This window comes from Pleurodeles waltl, chromosome 6 (assembly GCF_031143425.1).
Source record: "Pleurodeles waltl isolate 20211129_DDA chromosome 6, aPleWal1.hap1.20221129, whole genome shotgun sequence".
Classification (NCBI taxonomy): domain Eukaryota; kingdom Metazoa; phylum Chordata; class Amphibia; order Caudata; family Salamandridae; genus Pleurodeles; species Pleurodeles waltl.
In genome coordinates this window covers 660,506,085-660,523,174 of record NC_090445.1, presented here as the reverse complement: position 1 = coordinate 660,523,174, position 17,090 = coordinate 660,506,085, and the positions used below count along the sequence as shown (strand labels likewise).

General features: G+C 45.3%; 1 protein-coding gene across 1 annotated transcript in view; it reads left to right on the top strand.

Annotated features, from left to right (window-relative positions):
• Positions 1-17,090, top strand: part of IPO9 (importin 9) — a 567,644-nt gene that overhangs the window by 29,246 nt on the left and 521,308 nt on the right. The window contains exons 2-3 of the mRNA XM_069239031.1: positions 9,603-9,664; positions 11,538-11,624. Coding sequence (XP_069095132.1) covers positions 9,603-9,664; positions 11,538-11,624 — 149 coding nt within the window. The remainder of the gene's footprint in view (positions 1-9,602; positions 9,665-11,537; positions 11,625-17,090) is intronic.

The following is a 17,090-nucleotide window of genomic DNA, read 5'->3' as shown; positions in this document are numbered from 1 at the left end:
TAGACCAAGAACCCGTACTTTGTTATTTTTCATCCATATTGCCATTGGTTGTAGAATTTTACTATCTAGCCTTTGAGCCCTTGCATCTGTCCCATTACATTACACTGTCCATCTGCGGACAGTGATGTTATTGTAAGGATTTTTGGGGCCCTGGGCAAGACGTTTTGGGGCCCTCCGTTTTTTACAACTTAAAATTTTATAACACACTTTTGCAAAAGTTGTAGCCCATATGTTTCCAAAAAAACAAACAGAAACTGATTTCACACATAATCAGTTGAAATATGTCTTCCAAGGCCCCCAGAAATCCTTAATAGGACACTGGGCAAAGAGAGGCAATGGCAGAGGTAGGCAAAGAGAAGTGAGATTCAGACAAAGAACACACAGAGGTGAGCTAGAGAGCAACAGTTTACATTTTCTAGGGGGACCCTTGAAATGTGGGGGCCCAGGCAGTTGCCCACTTTCCAATGCCTTAAAACGCCTCTGCTTGTGGGTCTCGGTGCTCAACTCATTTCATTTGACGTTTGAATGGCTGTGTGACAAATTTAAATCTATTAAAGCTGCACACCTCTTTTACAATCTTCATTTCTCTCTCTCTCTCTCTCTCTCTCTCTCTATATATATATATATATATATATATATATATATATATATATATATATATTCCATTCTGCCAAGGGAGCAGAAGAGTTCTATTCGAAACCATAATTCTTCCAGAACAGACTGAGGCAGATCACCTTCCTATTTCCCCCGTTGTGGCTCACTAGATTTGCATGGCTGTCTTGATGTAAGTTCTTCAGCAAGTCTTGCAGTGGCCTTGTTATTCTCTATAGTTGCAAGTTCCGGCTAGCTGTTTACTACATTGCTTCAAAGCTTTGTTGAGGCAAACAAAAATGCGTCACCAATTTGTATGAACCCTGTCCTCATAGCTCCGAGAGGCAGTCTTCTTGCCTCAGTTTTCTTGGTCTGTCCCCACCGTTCACATATAGGGGCATTGTGACAGGTCACGTAGCGCAGATCCGAAGGAGTACCCTGGGGGCACTGCCGGCAGCAGTGACGCTGACCCGGAAGAGGTGGGATCGGCTGCAGCGTGGGTTCGCATGCCGGACACGAAACATAGAGGGTTTTTAAAACCAGAGCGGGAAACGATAAAGGAGGAGTCGTTTTCTTTTCTCCAGAGAAAAGAAAGACGAAACTGGATCAAGAAGAGGAAGACATACCAGAAAAGAGAGAGAGAAAGGAAGAGAAATACAAAGAGACACCTGTATATAAAGACTTTAACATATAACGTGAAGTAAAATAAATAAAAACCCTTAAACTCTACAACATCTACAAGCCTCCATTATTCTCACCCTGTGTAGAAAAGTACCATCTTGCCTGGCATGTTACCCCCATTTTTTACTTGTATGTATGTTTTGTTTTTGCCTGTGTCACTGGGATCCTGCTAGCCAAGACCCCAGTGCTCATAAGTTGTGCCCTGTATGTGTTCCCTGTGTGGTGCCTAACTGTATCACTGAGGCTCTGCTCACCAGAACCTCAGTGTTTATGCTCTCTTTGCTTTTAAAATTGTCACTGCAGCCTAGTGACTCATTTTACCAATTCTGATTGGCACACTGGAACACCCTTATAATCCCCTAGTATATGGTACCTAGGTACCCAGGGTATTGGGATTCCAGGAGATCCCTATGGGCTGCAGCATTTCTTTTGCCACCCACAGGGAGCTCAGACAATTCTTACACAGGACTGCCACTGCAACCTGAGTGAAATAACGTCCACATTATTTCACAGCCATTTTGCACTGCACTTTAGGTGCAAAGTTACTTAGTGTGAGGGCACACTGGCACTAGCCAAGGTGCCCCCACATTGTTCAGGGCAATTTCCCCAGACTTTGTGAGTGCGGGGACACCATTACGCGCGTCAACTACATATAGGTCAATACCTATGTGTAGCTTCACAATGTTAACTCCGAACATGGCCATGTAACATGTCTAAGATCATGGAATTGTCCCCCCAATCCAAATCTGGTATTGGGGTGCCAATCCCATGCATCCCCTGGGGCTCCAGCATGGACCCCGAGTACTGCCAAACTAGCTCTCTGGGGTTTTCTCTGCAGCTACTGCTGCTGCCAACCCTCAGACAGGTTTCTGCCCTCCTGGGGTCTGGGCAGCCCAGTCCCAGGAAGGCAGAACAAAGGATTTCCTCTGAGAGAGGGTGTTACACCCTCTCCCTTTGGAAATAGGTGTTAAGGGTTTGGGAGGAGTAGCCTCCCCCAGCCTCTGAAAATGCTTTGAAGGGCACAGATGGTGCCCTCCTTGCATAAGCCAGTCTACACCGGTTCGGGGAGCCCCCAGCCCCTGCTCTGGCGCGAAACTGGACAAAGGTGAGGGGAGTGACCACTCCCCTGTCCATCACCACCCCAGGGGTGGTGCCCAGAGCTCCTCCAGTGTGTCCCAGACCTCTGCCATCTTGAATGCAGAGGTGTGAGGGCCCAATGGAGACCTCTGAGTGGCCAGTGCCAGCAGGTGACGTAAGAGACCCCTCCTGATAGGTTCTTACCTGGTTAGGTAGCCAGTCCTCCTCTCAGGGCTATTTAGGGTCTCTCCTGTGGGTTTCTCTTCAGATAACGAATGCAAGAGCTCACCAGAGTTCCTCTGCACTTCTCTCTTCAACTTCTGCCAAGGATCGACCGCTGACTGCTCCAGGACGCCTGCAAAACCGCAACAAACTAGCAAGAAGACTACCAGCAACATTTGCACCTTCATCCGGGGTTTAGTGGGCTCCTGCCCCCCTGGACACTTGCGTGACTCTTGGACTTGGTCCCCTTCCTTTGCAGGTCCTCAGGTCCAGGAATCCGGCTTTCGTGCTTTGCAGTCAGTTGTTACCTTTGCAGAATCCTCTATCTCGACTTTTTCTGTCTTTCTGGGGTAGTAGGGTAACTTTACTCCTATGTTTCAGGGTCTTGGGGTGGGGTATCTTGGACACCCTTAGTGTTTTCTTACACTCCCAGCGACCCTCTACATACTACACTAGGCCTGGGGTCTATTCGTGGTTCGCATTAAACTTTTGGAGTATATGGTTTGTGTTGACCCTGGGCCTATTGTCTCCTATTGCATTCTATTGTGTTCTACAGTGTTTGCACTACTTTTCCAAGTGTTTTACTTACCTGATTTTGGTTTGTGTGTATATTTGGTGTATTTTACTTACCTCCTAAGGGAGTATATCCTCTGAGATACTTTTGGCATATTGTCACTAAAATAAAGTACCTTTTATTTTTAGTAGCTCTGAGTATTGTGTTTTCTTATATCGTACTATATGATATAAGTGGTATAGTAGGAGCTTTGCATGTCTCCTAGTTCAGCCTAAGCTGCTCTGCTATAGCTACCTCTATCAGCCTAAGCTGCTAGAACACTAGTAATCTACTAATAAGGGATAACTGGACCTGGCACAAGGTGTAAGTACCATCAGGTACCCACTATAAGCCAGGCCAGCCTCCTACACCCTGTCACAGGCATATTTACGAGGAGGTTGCGCCACCCTTGCGTGTTTTTTTTTTTTTTTAGGCATTTGCTGCGCATTCAATGCTCCATATTTACAAAATGACGCATTAGGCCCAGTTTGTTAGTTTTTGTAAGCCTACGTAAAAAAATACCTATGTTATAACTAGCTGCACCACGCGGTTTTTAATGTATGCAGGGTAGGCGTTCCCTCGTAAATTCTCACTCACAGCTGATACAGTGATATTTACGAGTTTGACAGTGTGCGACGCATCTTTATGATGTCACTTTCAGCCTCTGTAGCCCATGCGTAGGGAATGATGCACTGGCTGTGTAATAGGAATCTGACCAGCTGAAGTCACTTAACACACTGTAATAAGTAATAAAATACCACCCTGTCAGCTACAATAGGCCTACATATGTAACAGTCATGTTATAGGTCCCCTTGACCAACCTGGGACGGTGGCACCTGAGATATTAACATCCACTGCAGCAATGCAATGTGAGTCTGTACTCCATGTAAGGGACAGGCGAAGATTGTCGCATATCTATTATGTCACACATACTTAGGTCTCTACATACTCATAAGTAGACTATGCCTACTGTAATGTGACACATAGCCATACTCATTGTCTGCATTACATCCAGGACCAATGTAATAGATTACAAGATTACTTTGCCACCATTTTACATTCTATTACATTGGTCCCTACACATTAGGCTACTTGTGTTCATCAGAACTGACACATCACCTATGTTTTTTTACACATTGCTGAAGTTGCACTTGTCTTAAACCCAACTTTAGCAATGTGCCACTTTTGGCCCTGATGTGTTGCAGCATCCTTCCCACTGATGCGTCGGAACTTCGCAGCACAAGTAATTTTGATGCATTGCTGCCATAGCGCAGCGATGTGTCATTGTAGAAAGCTGTGTTCTGGTTGCAGCACCCTGAAGGGCACTGGGTTCCTGCTGACCAGGTCCCCAGTGCCAGTGTTCCTTCCCCAAAATAAGACATTAGGTCACTTGATCCCTAAGTGGCCAGGCCCTTTTAGCACCTCTGTAAGTCCCTGGTAAATGCTACCTCTGGTATTTAGGACGTAGGTGTAGGAAAATGGCTCCCTGTTGCAGTTACCCCTCACTTTTTGCCTGAAATTGATGCTGACTTGACTGAGAAGTGTGCTGGGACCCTGCTAACCAAGCCCCAGCACCAGTGTTCTTTCACTTAAAAATGTACCATTGTTCCACAATTGGCACATCCCTGGCACTCAGATAAGTCCCTTGTAAAAGGTATCAGGGGTACCAAGGGCCCTGTGACCAGGGAAGGTCCCTAAGGGCTGCAGCATGTGTTGTGCCACCCTAAGGGACCCCTCACCTAACACATGCAGACTGCCATTTCAGATTGTGTGTGTTGGTGGGGAGAAAAAGGCAAAGTCGACATGGCATCCCCCTCAGGATGCCATGCCCACAAAAATACTGCCTGTGGCATAGGTAAGTCACCCCTCTAGCAGGCCTTACAGCCCTAAGGCAGGGTGCACTATACCACAGGTGAGGGCATAGCTGCATGAGCAATATGCCCCTACAGTGTCTAAGTACATTCTTAGACATTGTAAGTACAGTGTGGCCATATTAAGTAGATGGTCTGGGAGTTTGTCAAAATGAACTCCACAGCTCCCTAATGGCTACACTGAATACTGGGATATTTGGTACCAAACGTCTCAGAATAATAAACCCACAATGATGCCAGTGTTGGATTTATTACAAAATGCACACAGAGGGAATCTTAGAAGATGCCCCCTGTATTTTACCCAATCCTTCAGTGCAGGATTGACTGGTCTGTGCCAGCCTGCCACTGAGACGAGTTTCTGCCCCCCTGGGATGAGGGCCTTTGAGGGCTCTCTGAGGACAGAAACAAAACCTGTACTGGGTAGAGGTGCTTCTCACCTCCCCCTACAGTAACTGTAACTCCTGGCGGTGAGCCTCAAAGGCTCATGCCTTTTGTTAAAGCACCCCAGGGCATCCCAGCTATTGGAGATGCCCACCCCTCCGGCCACTGCCCCCACTTTTGGCGGCAAGACTGGAGGAGATAATGAGAAAAACAAGGAGGAGTCACCCACCAGTCAGGACAGCCCCTAAGGTGTCCTGAGCTGAGGTGACCCCCGCCTTTAGAAATCCTCCATCTTGAGTTTGGAGGATTCCCCCAATAGGATTAGGGATGTGCCCCCCTCCACTCTGGGTGGAGGCACAAAGAGGGTGTAGCCACCCTCCAGGACAGTAGCCATTGGCTACTGCCCTCCTGATCTAAACACACCCCTAAATCTAGTATTTAGGGGCACCCAAGAACCCAGGAGATCAGATTCCTGCAACCTACAACAAGAAGGACGACTGCTGACCTGAAAGCCCTGCAGAGACGACGGAGACAACTGACTTGGCCCCAGCCCTGACGGCCTGTTTCCAGACTCAAAGAACCTGCACAGCGGTGCATCTGACAGGGACCAGCGACCTCTGAAGCCTCAGAGGACTGCCCTGAAACTCGAAGGACCAAGAAACTCCCGAGAACAGCTGCACTGTTCACCCACAGCAACATTTTTGCAACAAAGAAGCAACTTTTAAAGAACTCACTCTTCCTGCTGGAAGTGTGAGACGTCACCCTCTGCACCCGACAACCCCGGCTCGAGCTCCAGAGAACCAACACTACAGGGAGGACTGCGACCTCGTGAGTAACCCGAGACGACCCCCCCCTGGACCTCCACAGCGACGCATGCAGAGAGAATCCAGAGGCTCCCCCTGACCGTGACTGCCTGCAACAAGGAACCCGACGCCTGTACCAAGCACTGCACCTGCAGCCCCCAGGACCAGAAGCAACCGAACTTCAGTGCAGGAGTCACCATCAGGCGACCCTCTGCCTAGCCCAGTCGGTGGCTGGCCCGAGAAGCCCCTCTGTGCCCTGCCTGCACCGCTAGAGTGACCACCAGGTCCCTCCATTGTTTTCTATTACAATCCTGATGCCTGCTTTGCACACTGCACCCGGCTGCCCCTGTGCCGCTGAGGGTGTGATTTGTGTGCCTACTTGCCCCCACCCCCCCCAAGTGCTCTACAAAACCCCCCTGGTCTGCCCTCCGAAGATGCAGGTACTTACCTGTTGGCAGACTGGAACTGGAGCACCCCTGTTCTTCATAGGCGCCTATGTGTTTTGGTCCCTCATTTGACCTCTCCACCTGACTGACCCTGTGTTGCTGGTGGGGTAACTTTGGGGTTGCCTTGAACCCTCGACGGTGGGCTGCCTATGTCCAGGAACTTGAATGTGTAAGTGCCTTACTTACCTGAAAAACTAACCATTGCTTACCTCCCCCAGGAACTGTTGATTTTTGCACTGTCGACTTTTAAAATAGCTTATTGCCATTTTAACTAAAACTAGGTATGTTACTGCTCTAATTCAAAGTTCCTAACTTTCCTGTGTGGAATACCTTGCATTTTATGTATTTACTTGAATCTTGTGGTTCTAAAATAAATTAAGAAAATATATTTTTTCTATATAAAAACCTATTGGCATGGATTAAGACTTTGAGTGTGTGTTCCTCATTTATTGCCTGTGTGTGTACAACAAATGCTCAACACTACCCTCTGATCAACCTACTGCTTGACCACACTACCACAAAATAGAGCATTAGAATTATCTAATTTTGCCACTATCTTACCTCTGTGGGGAACCCTTGGACTCTGTGCACACTATCTCTTACTTTGAGATAGTATATACAGAGCCAACTTCCTACACTAGATACTAAAGAGGGCCCCTAACAGTTGCAGCATAACCTGTGCCACTCTAAGGGACCCATCAACAACTTCATCCAGACTGCTTTTGCAGGCTGTGATAAGGTGCTCTCAATAGTGAAAACACAACATGGCACACAGTGTGTGCTATGCCCCCTAAAATACTGCATGTAATATTTGTAAGTCACCCCTACAGCAGTCCTTTCAGCCCTAAGGCAGGATGCATTATATTACATGTGTGTGCTTGTCTGCAAGAGCAGATATGTCTCTGTTATGTCTTTGTTGATTCTTAGACATAATAAGTGTGTAGGGGAGCTATATTAAATACATGTGCTGGACACTGGTCAGTACGAGCTTCCCAGCTACATGATGGCTTCACTGGAACTAGGAATGTTTGGTATTAAACCTCTTATATTAAGAAACCCTCCCTGATTCCAGTGATGGATTTATTAATACATGCACCCAAAGGCACCTTAGAGATGCCCTCTGGAAACTGCTGGTGGGCTCACTGACTAGTTCTAGCCAGTCTACTACCAACAGATGAGATTCTGACCCGCATGGTTGGGAGCCTTTGCTCTCTGGAGGTCAGAAACCAAGCCTTCTCTGGCAGGAGTGTTATATACACCTCCCAGCAAGATGACCTGCACATTTGAATTCCAAGGCAGGAGGCTTTAAAGAAGCCCAGCTCCTTTGGTATGCAAATCTGGCCTTCCTCAGAGGAAGATGCTGACTCCGCAGGATTACCCCCTGTGGACTCCCAGTGGCATCTGCAGCCTGTTTCTCTACCACCCTACTCTCCCCCCTTCCCCCCCCCCCTTCACCGCAACTGCCTCCGGTGATGTAGAGCTGACGATCCACTGCATCTCTGCTTCTGGACACCCCGGACTGAGAAGAGGATGAAGGAAGCTGGCTCTTTATATAGTGGTCCAAGATGAGTTACACTGTGCAAAGAGTCCAAGCAATCCCCAGAAATATCACAGAAGCACAAATGACATCCCAAGTGCTCTCTTTTTGGGTAGTTTGGTCATGCAGTTAGGCATATCAGAGGATAATGCTAAGCATGTGAGGCACACACACAGGCAGTGAGACACACTCAGTAAAGAAGTCCAACACCAATTTATAAAAATAACACAGACTTCTATATACATTTTGGTACCAAGATCTCCATAATCAATTTCGAGTTATGTATTTTTAGAGTTTTCAAAAGTTGACTATGCATTTTTCAGATGCGGCAATGTTAACCTGTAGTACAGTGATTTACGGGTCAAGTCTCTTAGTTTTAAGGTAAGTATGGGGCAAGTTCCAAAGCCACACCAACAGGTCACTTCGGGAGGCTCTGGGGCATCCTGGTGCAGAGGTGTCTTATGGCATTGTGTGTCCCATGCACGTTAGTAGGGATGAGTGTGGTCACAAAGTTGCTGCAGGGATGGACAGAGTCCAGTCTGGGAAAACCACCAAGGGGGTTCAAGTCTTGTGATGCTCGGGGACATAGGGATACTAGTGGTCCTCTCCTCTGTCTGATGCGTCCAGGTGCAGAGGTAGTTTGGACCGTCAGGTTTGTCGTCACTGGGGTCGGACGCGGTGGGCTCACAGAAACAGGCTGCAGGTGTAGACTTGCGGTCCAGTCTGACTGAACCAACAAGTGGGCTCCGGTCTCACAAGCCTGAGGAACGTAAGGACTCTTTACACAGTGTACCTCTTTTTGGTCCCCTATATAAAGAGCCAGCTTTCCAGAGTAGTTTCTTGTACATATGCCCCATAGTTTTCTCCAACTCATGCATTCAGACCTTTTTTCCCCCCTAAATATTTCTCCCGTTCTGAACAGGATTAATTTGCCCCTTTGACAGCCAGTATTTTAGTTTTATGAAACAGGGTTATATTAAGCACAAGAAAATTGTTTCTATTGACGTTTGGTTTAGAAATCTTAACTGTGTTACTTTTGTTGGCTTCATCGTTTTTGTGTGTGTCTAGAATGTATTTCTGGCAACCATTGCCATTTGGCCAGTGACAAAGGGATCATATTATCCTTTGGGGTGAATGTTTTTAAAAATATAGCTAGCTAACATATCTGACAATGCCAGTTGTACACCAGTTCGTTAAAAAGCAGTCCTAATGGCAAATTGCAGTATTGATGATGGGTTTTCAGAGTGTGGCAGTACTTAGTAATTTGACAACTCAAGCAAATGGCTTTGGACCTTCATTCTGGACCTGGCCTCCTAGCCAGTAGGAGTTTTGAAGCCTCTGCACGCTGCTTATAGAAGGCAGTGCAGGATGTGCAAAGCACTTTCACCATTTGTATAAATCTGTCTTAACTTTGACTTTTCTTTCTGCTCCTGTTTTCAGAGTTCGGAGTTCATTTGGCGGAGTTAACTGTCGACCCACAGGGAGCACTTGCCATTCGACAAGTGAGTTTTAGTATTACATGTCTATAGTTATTTTCTTCACTTCACCTTCCTTGTTATTTGTGCATGTTTTATCGCATCTCTAAATACAAACTACTTCTAGAGAGGCAATATACTCACAAAATAAGCTGGTCAGTAAATCCATTGGGATTGCCCCTCTGGGTGTAGTCCACTAATATGTTCATAATTTCAGTGTTGGCTTTGTTTCCCAATGCCTTTAATTTAAAGCCTTAATCGTGCGCTGGGTTCCCGAGAATGGTACCTTGCCTGGTTTTAATTTTCTCTTGCAGGAACAAAGAACAGAAATGTAGAAAACTGCCTCCATCCTGAATTTTAGTGTTTGAAGGTGCTCTTTTAAGTGATAACAGATACAAAGGAGGCTCAGTAAAATAAAGTGTTTGTCTGTGATCACACAGATTAGTCAAGCAGGGAACCTGGGATTAATCCAGATTGTCCAGTGTCACGCTGTGCATTTCGGCCACTAGATAGGTAATCCTTTTTTCTGCCATCAGAGGTTAAGCTTTGTCCTTATTTGTTGGAGGATTGAATTTGAGTGTGCTTGGTATGCAGAACCTACATTTTATTTTTAACAGTTTTGTATAGTACCAGTCTTGCCCAATGACATAAGAGCTGCACAACAGACAAAATCTGTGTTACACTTTTTTCAGCACAGATAGACTTGCTAGGATTCAAGGATGCTATGCCAAGGCCAGGATTAGAACCTGGGTCCCCAGATTACATGGTTGTCTGCTGTAGTTACTAGGCCACCTTGCCCCCTATAAAAGCTTGGCACATTTTGGCTTTGAAGTTCCCAGAGGACCTTCAGCTGAGCCAGGGCTACACATCAGCCTTGAGCCTGACTCAAGCTTTTAGTTGTTTTCTTCTCCTAGAGAAGGCTGCTAACTGTGACTTCATTTATTCTGACTTTTCTACTCCAGCCAAAGAGGTACCCCCAGCCATGAATTAACTTTCTTGAAATGATCTAGCTAGAGAATCCATTGTTGTGGGACTTAATGTAAACCTGCAAGTTTTCCCTAGTGGTGTGCACTATGCCTACAGCATACTTAGTATATATGTACCATTAACCCATTCCTTTGACAACAATTTGTATAACCAGACAAAAATAGCTGTCAATCAAAGGATTGGTGCTTGTTTTCTTGGAATTCTGTGGTAAAAGCATGCTACTTATTATCCTGGCATTGGGTATTACCAGTCCCATGTTTACAGCATGTGCTATGTTTTTGAGGAGGCATTCTGACATATGGTTCATAGTAAGACTTCCATTGCTTGTAGAAGACTAAAGTGGTTCATGTGAAATCAGTAAGATCTGTGGAAGAGTCACAATAAGGGAGGTCCTTATGTGCAACCTGTTGTGTGTAAAGTATGTAACATAGGAATTGCTCACTTAGTTTATTTCCTGTCTTTACTAAAACAATGCACTTTTCCCTTGGCTGTAGGGCATTTGGTGGGTATACTACATATTGTGACAAATGTACACTGAACTTATTTTGAAGGTCCTTTCTCGTTGAATTGAACGGCCCCTTGCGTAATGGTACCTTCCCATTAAGGCCTGTGTAAACATTCAGGGCTCTGTGCAACAGACTTTTAGTTTTCTGTTCCCGAAATTTGCCTTTGCCATCTGCTAGGTATTTTACTATTAGTCATCCCGCTATATTTGGGATCATGAGCAGTATGGTCTCTTGATCTTTCCTTAAACCATAAGTTTCCTTAAACCATAAGTTTCCATAAGTGTCCTTAAACCATAGAGTGCTGATTTCCAACGTTTTCCAATTGTTAGGGGTATATTACCAAATAAAAGAAAAACTGAATAGTGCATGTTTGAATCTTAAATCTGATGTTTTTCTTTTCTTTCCAGCTTGCATCCGTTGTTCTGAAACAGTATGTAGAAACTCACTGGTGCTCCCAGTCTGAAAAATTTAGGTCACCAGAGACCACTGAAAGGGTATGTATTTGCTTTGCCATAAACCAATTACATACTTCCTGGTGCACTAGGTTAGATGTTCGGGTTTGCTGATAATGAGAAACTAATCTGTGACTTGACTTGGCTATGGTGAAAGTAATTGTATATTTCTGGCCCTCCCCTGATCCCAACTCTGGGTGGACATCTTTTGACATAATGTTGAAACTGCTTATGCTTCCTTTTAACCTGTGTCTTAAACCAAACCCTGCCACGCACAAAGCACTGGAAAATAGTTAGAAATTGGAGCAACCATGTCTATTCTATTTAGTTGCCTGGAGGGAATTACTGCTTTGTCTGCATGATCACAGCCTGAGGGCTTGCAAGCATGTTTGTAAGCATCTCTGAGTAAAATATGACCTTCATTGTTGTAGTGTAAGAGTGTCTCAGGTTGATCCAAATTTAAGTGGCATGATATCGGCCATACAGGTGTTAAGAAATTCAGATTCTCAGTTACACCTACTATCATAACATTGTAGGAGACACCGGGATAGTTGTGAAATTAGAATTTAGTTGTGTCCGCGAACTTCAGTTCTACTGTAACAGGAGTGTACAAGAGGTAGATAACATGACTGATGTAGTCTTGCCCCATATTAGCTGATCCGTGGTGCCTTGGTTGCCTTGTATATTAAAGCAGGGGGTCTCTGATTTTTTCCTTCCAGCTCCACAACTGACCAAAGCTGCTGTCTAATATTCTATCAAAGCAATCATGTCTGACTAGCTTTACTGGGTGCAAACGTCCACATTCCCTAGTACCTGAAGTTTCTAACTACGATGACTAGCTAAGTGTGTTAGTTGCAAGTGGGTGAAAACCAATCAAGCAAGATATTTGACACTTGTTTTACCTCATGGTGTATAATTCCTGGAGTCCAGTTAGTGTCAGCTCAAATAGGTATACTATAGAAGAAGCATGCATAGAGTGTGAAGTATTTGATGCCCTCATCTATTCAACAAATACTGTGTAATTGCTACTAGGTGACACCTATAGCGTTTATTTATTTCGCTGGTCTTTCTGATTAGGAGCTGGTAGACACTCTAAGCCTCAGTGATCATCATTCATATCTCAAGCACACAGGCATTTAAATATGACCTGTCAAAATGTTACTGCTTCGCAGGACGAGATGAGTTCTCCTGAAGAGATTCTCTTTCCGGAACCCAACAATCAAATGATATTGCTCTAGGTTACTGCTTATCTTTTTCTCTGTGAAACCCATACCTCCTAGTTGCAATTTGTAATTAATTTTAGTCCCAAATCAAGTCATGTTTGCTAATTTCTTGGACAGAATTAAAGATGAATCCCAAGGTTTGAAAAATGTGTAATTGTTTGCTTGGGCGTGCAGTTTTATAAACATATTTACTTATCCAAGGAATTGGGTGGTACTTATATCTGTCCTGTAAAAAAACAAAAAACAAACAAAATCCACCCGTCTCATTTAGTGCCGTGCAGTGAAGTAACACATCAATGACCGCTTTTTCAATAAAGGTGTGCATTGATAACACACTTGAATTATGCCAGGGCTCGTGCTATGTCAGGGTTTGATTTATAGTGTGGCTCTGACTATGCCACCTTCCACACTGTACTTAAGTATGAATATACCATGCCCATATTTAATTCTTATCTTGGAATATTTATAGGTTATGCATTGGCTCTGTTTATGCTGACTGATGGTAGGCTCTGAATATACCAACACTTGCATTATTCTGATTATAGCCTTACTCTTGATAAGATTGTTCTTATTGGAATATTGCTGTTTATATTTTTCTGGTGTGTCACAATAACTTGCGTACAGTAGATACACCAGAGCAGTTAGTCAATTTTACAAGACGTTACTGTGAATAAACCCAAATGACACTTGCGGTCCAGTGGCTACATTGCCAGTTGAGGATTAAGGAGCCTGCCCTTAGTCAGACCTTCTTCATTTGACCATATTGTGTAATTCTTGGGCAAACTACTTCTTTTTACTGTGCTTTAGTTCCCTGGTGTGCAGCTACAACTAAACTCTGCAAGTTCTTGTTAGAATAAATAAGTTATGGGTCAGATTCTGAAAGCTATTTACGCATGCATGCTTGGCTTACTAATGAAAAAGTTGGTTTTGTATTTGTCGCAGGATTTACTTAGGTGATTTTCATGTGAATTAATGTACTCATCTGGGTTTTTAGTTAAAAGGAAGTGGTTATATGTCTGGAGTGCTTTATTTAGTTTATTGACTCCTGAAAAACTACACCTTAATTGTTGTTAAACTCTCTCCAGTCACTTCTCACACTTATAAAAGGTTGATAATGTACTCCTGAGAAAGATTAACATGTGCATGTAGATATACTTGGCTGATTATATTTGGTAATGAGAAATAGGTAAGCAAACTTTTGTCTGGAAAACTTCCACTTGTTTTGAGGAATAATTCTGTAAGCTTTCATGAATTCTGAAAGCGTTCAGGGTCATGGTCATCGGCCTGTAAGTGCACTTTTACAACTTTCTTTAAGAATGTTGTATTTTTCACGTTTTCCCATGATGGCTTTACACTGATTCTCCATTACTGCCTTTAGTGCTGTCAGTGTTGTATAGATTTTTATTAGAAGTCACTTATTGTCTGTCCAAGAGCAGCAATTCATTTTCCGAAGATATTGCTAGTTAAACATACAGCAGTAGTGTAGGAAAGTACCCTCCTTCTTGACATGGTTACCCCCATTCTGTGTCCGCTGGGTTACTGCTAACCAGGACCCCAGTGGTTATGCTCTCTCTCTCCTCCAAATTATGTGTTTATGGTTGTACACTCCACAATTGGCACACTGGTGCCCCATATAAGCTCCTAGTATATGGTACCCATGTCATTGGGGAACCAGGGGGTCTCAGGACGCCATTTTTATGTGGATTCTGGACATAGGTCCCCACCTATGTCCAGCCACATAATAGTAACTCCAAACCTAGGCATGTTTGGTAACAAACATGTCGGAATCATACCCCAATACTGTAGCCAGTATTGGAAGTATGATTCCATGCACTCTGGGGCTCCTTAGAGGACCCCCAGTAGTGCTCCTACAAGCCTTCTGGTGATTTCCGGGCAGCCAAAGCTGCTGCCACCCCTGAGACAAGTTTCTGCCTTCCTGCTGCTTGAACAGCGCAAGCCCAGGAAGGCAGAACAAAGGATTTCCTGTGGGAGAGAGGGGTAACACCCTCTCCCTTTAGAAATAGGTGTTAGATGTCTTGGGAGGTGTAGCTTCCCCAAGCCACTGGTATGCTTTGAAGGGCGCATTTGGTGCCCTCCGTGCATAAACCAGTCTACACCGGTTCAGGGACCTCCAGTCACTGCTCTGGGGAAAAACTAGCCAATGGAGAGGGGAGTGACCACTCCCCTGTCTATCACCACCCCAGGGGTGGTGCCCAGAGTTCCTCCAGAGAGTCCCTGGGTTTTGAAATCTTGAATTCAAGGTTGACAGGGACTTCTGGGAGCATCTGAATGGCCAGGTCAGGCAGGTGACGTCAGAGCCCTCTCCAGATAGGTGGACACCTGGATAGGTGACCAATCCCTCCTTTCAGGGCTGTTTAGGGTCTCTCTCTCTCTTGGGTGGATCCTCAGATAAGGCTTGCAAGATTCCAGCAGGACTCTTCTGCAACCTTACTTTGACTTCTAGCCACTGGACCCTCCAGGAACCGGCAATCTGCATCCACGATGAAGACTCTGCTTGCAACATTGTTTCCACAGTTCCTTCCAACTTCTGCAACACGTCCCCAGCTGTGAATCCTCTGAGGGCGGCAAGTCTTCAGTCTGCACGAGAAGGAAGAATGCATCTCCCTTGGAGTGAAGGAGCCACTACCCTGCATCTGCAGGCACCAACTGCAACGACGATCAGCTGCATGGATCTTCTCCTCATCTTGAGCTGCGTGGATCCTGCATCATGGGTGGTGGTCTGGAGTAATCATCTTAGTCCTCCCTGCCGGCTGTCCAACTTTGGTGGAGGTAAGCCCTTGCCTTCCACGCAGGACAGTACCCAGTGCACCCCATCTCTTGCAACTACCAAGGCCTGTTTCCATCTGCTCCAAGGGATCTTCAGTCTCCATGTCGCCCCAGCCCACAGCACTTCTTCCTGCGATTCACAGCTCTCTGCGTGCTTCTCCTGCGACTTGGGACCCTTCTCCAGTTGTGCTGCGTGGGCTCCTCACCGACTCCTGGTTCCTTGTCCAGTGGCCTTCCTCTTTGTCCTTGGACTCTCTGCCTTGCTGAGGGACCCTTTACACTCTCCCCGTGGGTTGAGTCCTCCTGTACCTTGCTGGTCTCCGGTAGCTCCACTTTTGCTTCACCACAAATTCTGCCTTTGCCAAGGCTTGTTTGTGGCTTTTCCACCCCACTGACCGACTGCAATCATCCATCCAGCATGGAACGTCAACTGCATCTTCCTGGAACTATTCACCTGCTCCAGGGCTCCATTCCTGACTGTCTTCATCCTACCGTCGACCAACTCCTGCATCCACAGCTGGGTGGGTGGTAGCTCCTACTGGACTCTTCTGTGACTTCTGGGCATGGTCCCCTTCTTCCACAGGTTTTCCTCTTCAGGAATCCACCACTGGTTTCTTGCAGTCTTGCCTGGGTGTTGCATTTTCTTCTTTTCCTTCATTTTGGGTGGTTTGGAGAAAATCTAGTAATTTACCCCTTTCCTCCTTGTCACTAGGGGTCACTGTGGTACTTACCTTTGGGGTTTCCTAGTACCCCCAGCTCCCCTCTACACATTCCACTTACCTAGGTGGAGGGGAGTGGGGGGTCCTGTGTTCACATTCCATTTTTTAGTATATGGTTTGGGCTCCCCCTAGGTCACTATTGTCTATTTGCATTTGCACTGTTTTCTATCACTTTTAATGCCTATTGCTGATAACTAATGTACATATTTAGTGTGTCACTTACCTCCAATTAGAGGGCTGAGTTTCTAGTACTTTTTGTTATTGTCACTAAAATAAATTACCTGTAGTTTTGTTCAACTGAATGTTTTCTTTCATGTGTGTAAGTGCTGTGTGACTACAGTGGTATTGCGTGAGCTTTGCATGTCTCCTAGATAGGCCTTGGCTGCTCATCCACAGCTACCTCTATAGAGAGCCTGGCTTCTAGACACTGTCTACACCATACTAATAGGAGATACGTGGTATAAGGTATAAGTGCATCAGGTACCCACCACACACCAGGCCAGCTTCCTACAAGTAGGCAAGCCTTATCTTTTTTTTTTGTCTGAACAGATGACAAAATACAACAGACGGAACGGTCTTAATCCCACATTTGCCATTGCCTGCATGGAGCTTTTCAACTAGTCACAGGGAAAAACCATTGGAATTATCAGGGCATAAAATGAGAGTGCATATTACTCTTGTATTTCCACAAGCAGAGCTTATATTTACCTGTATCCAGTGAACAGTCTGAGACCATTAGAAATGTCCACACATTGCTAGAGTTTACGGACGTATGAACA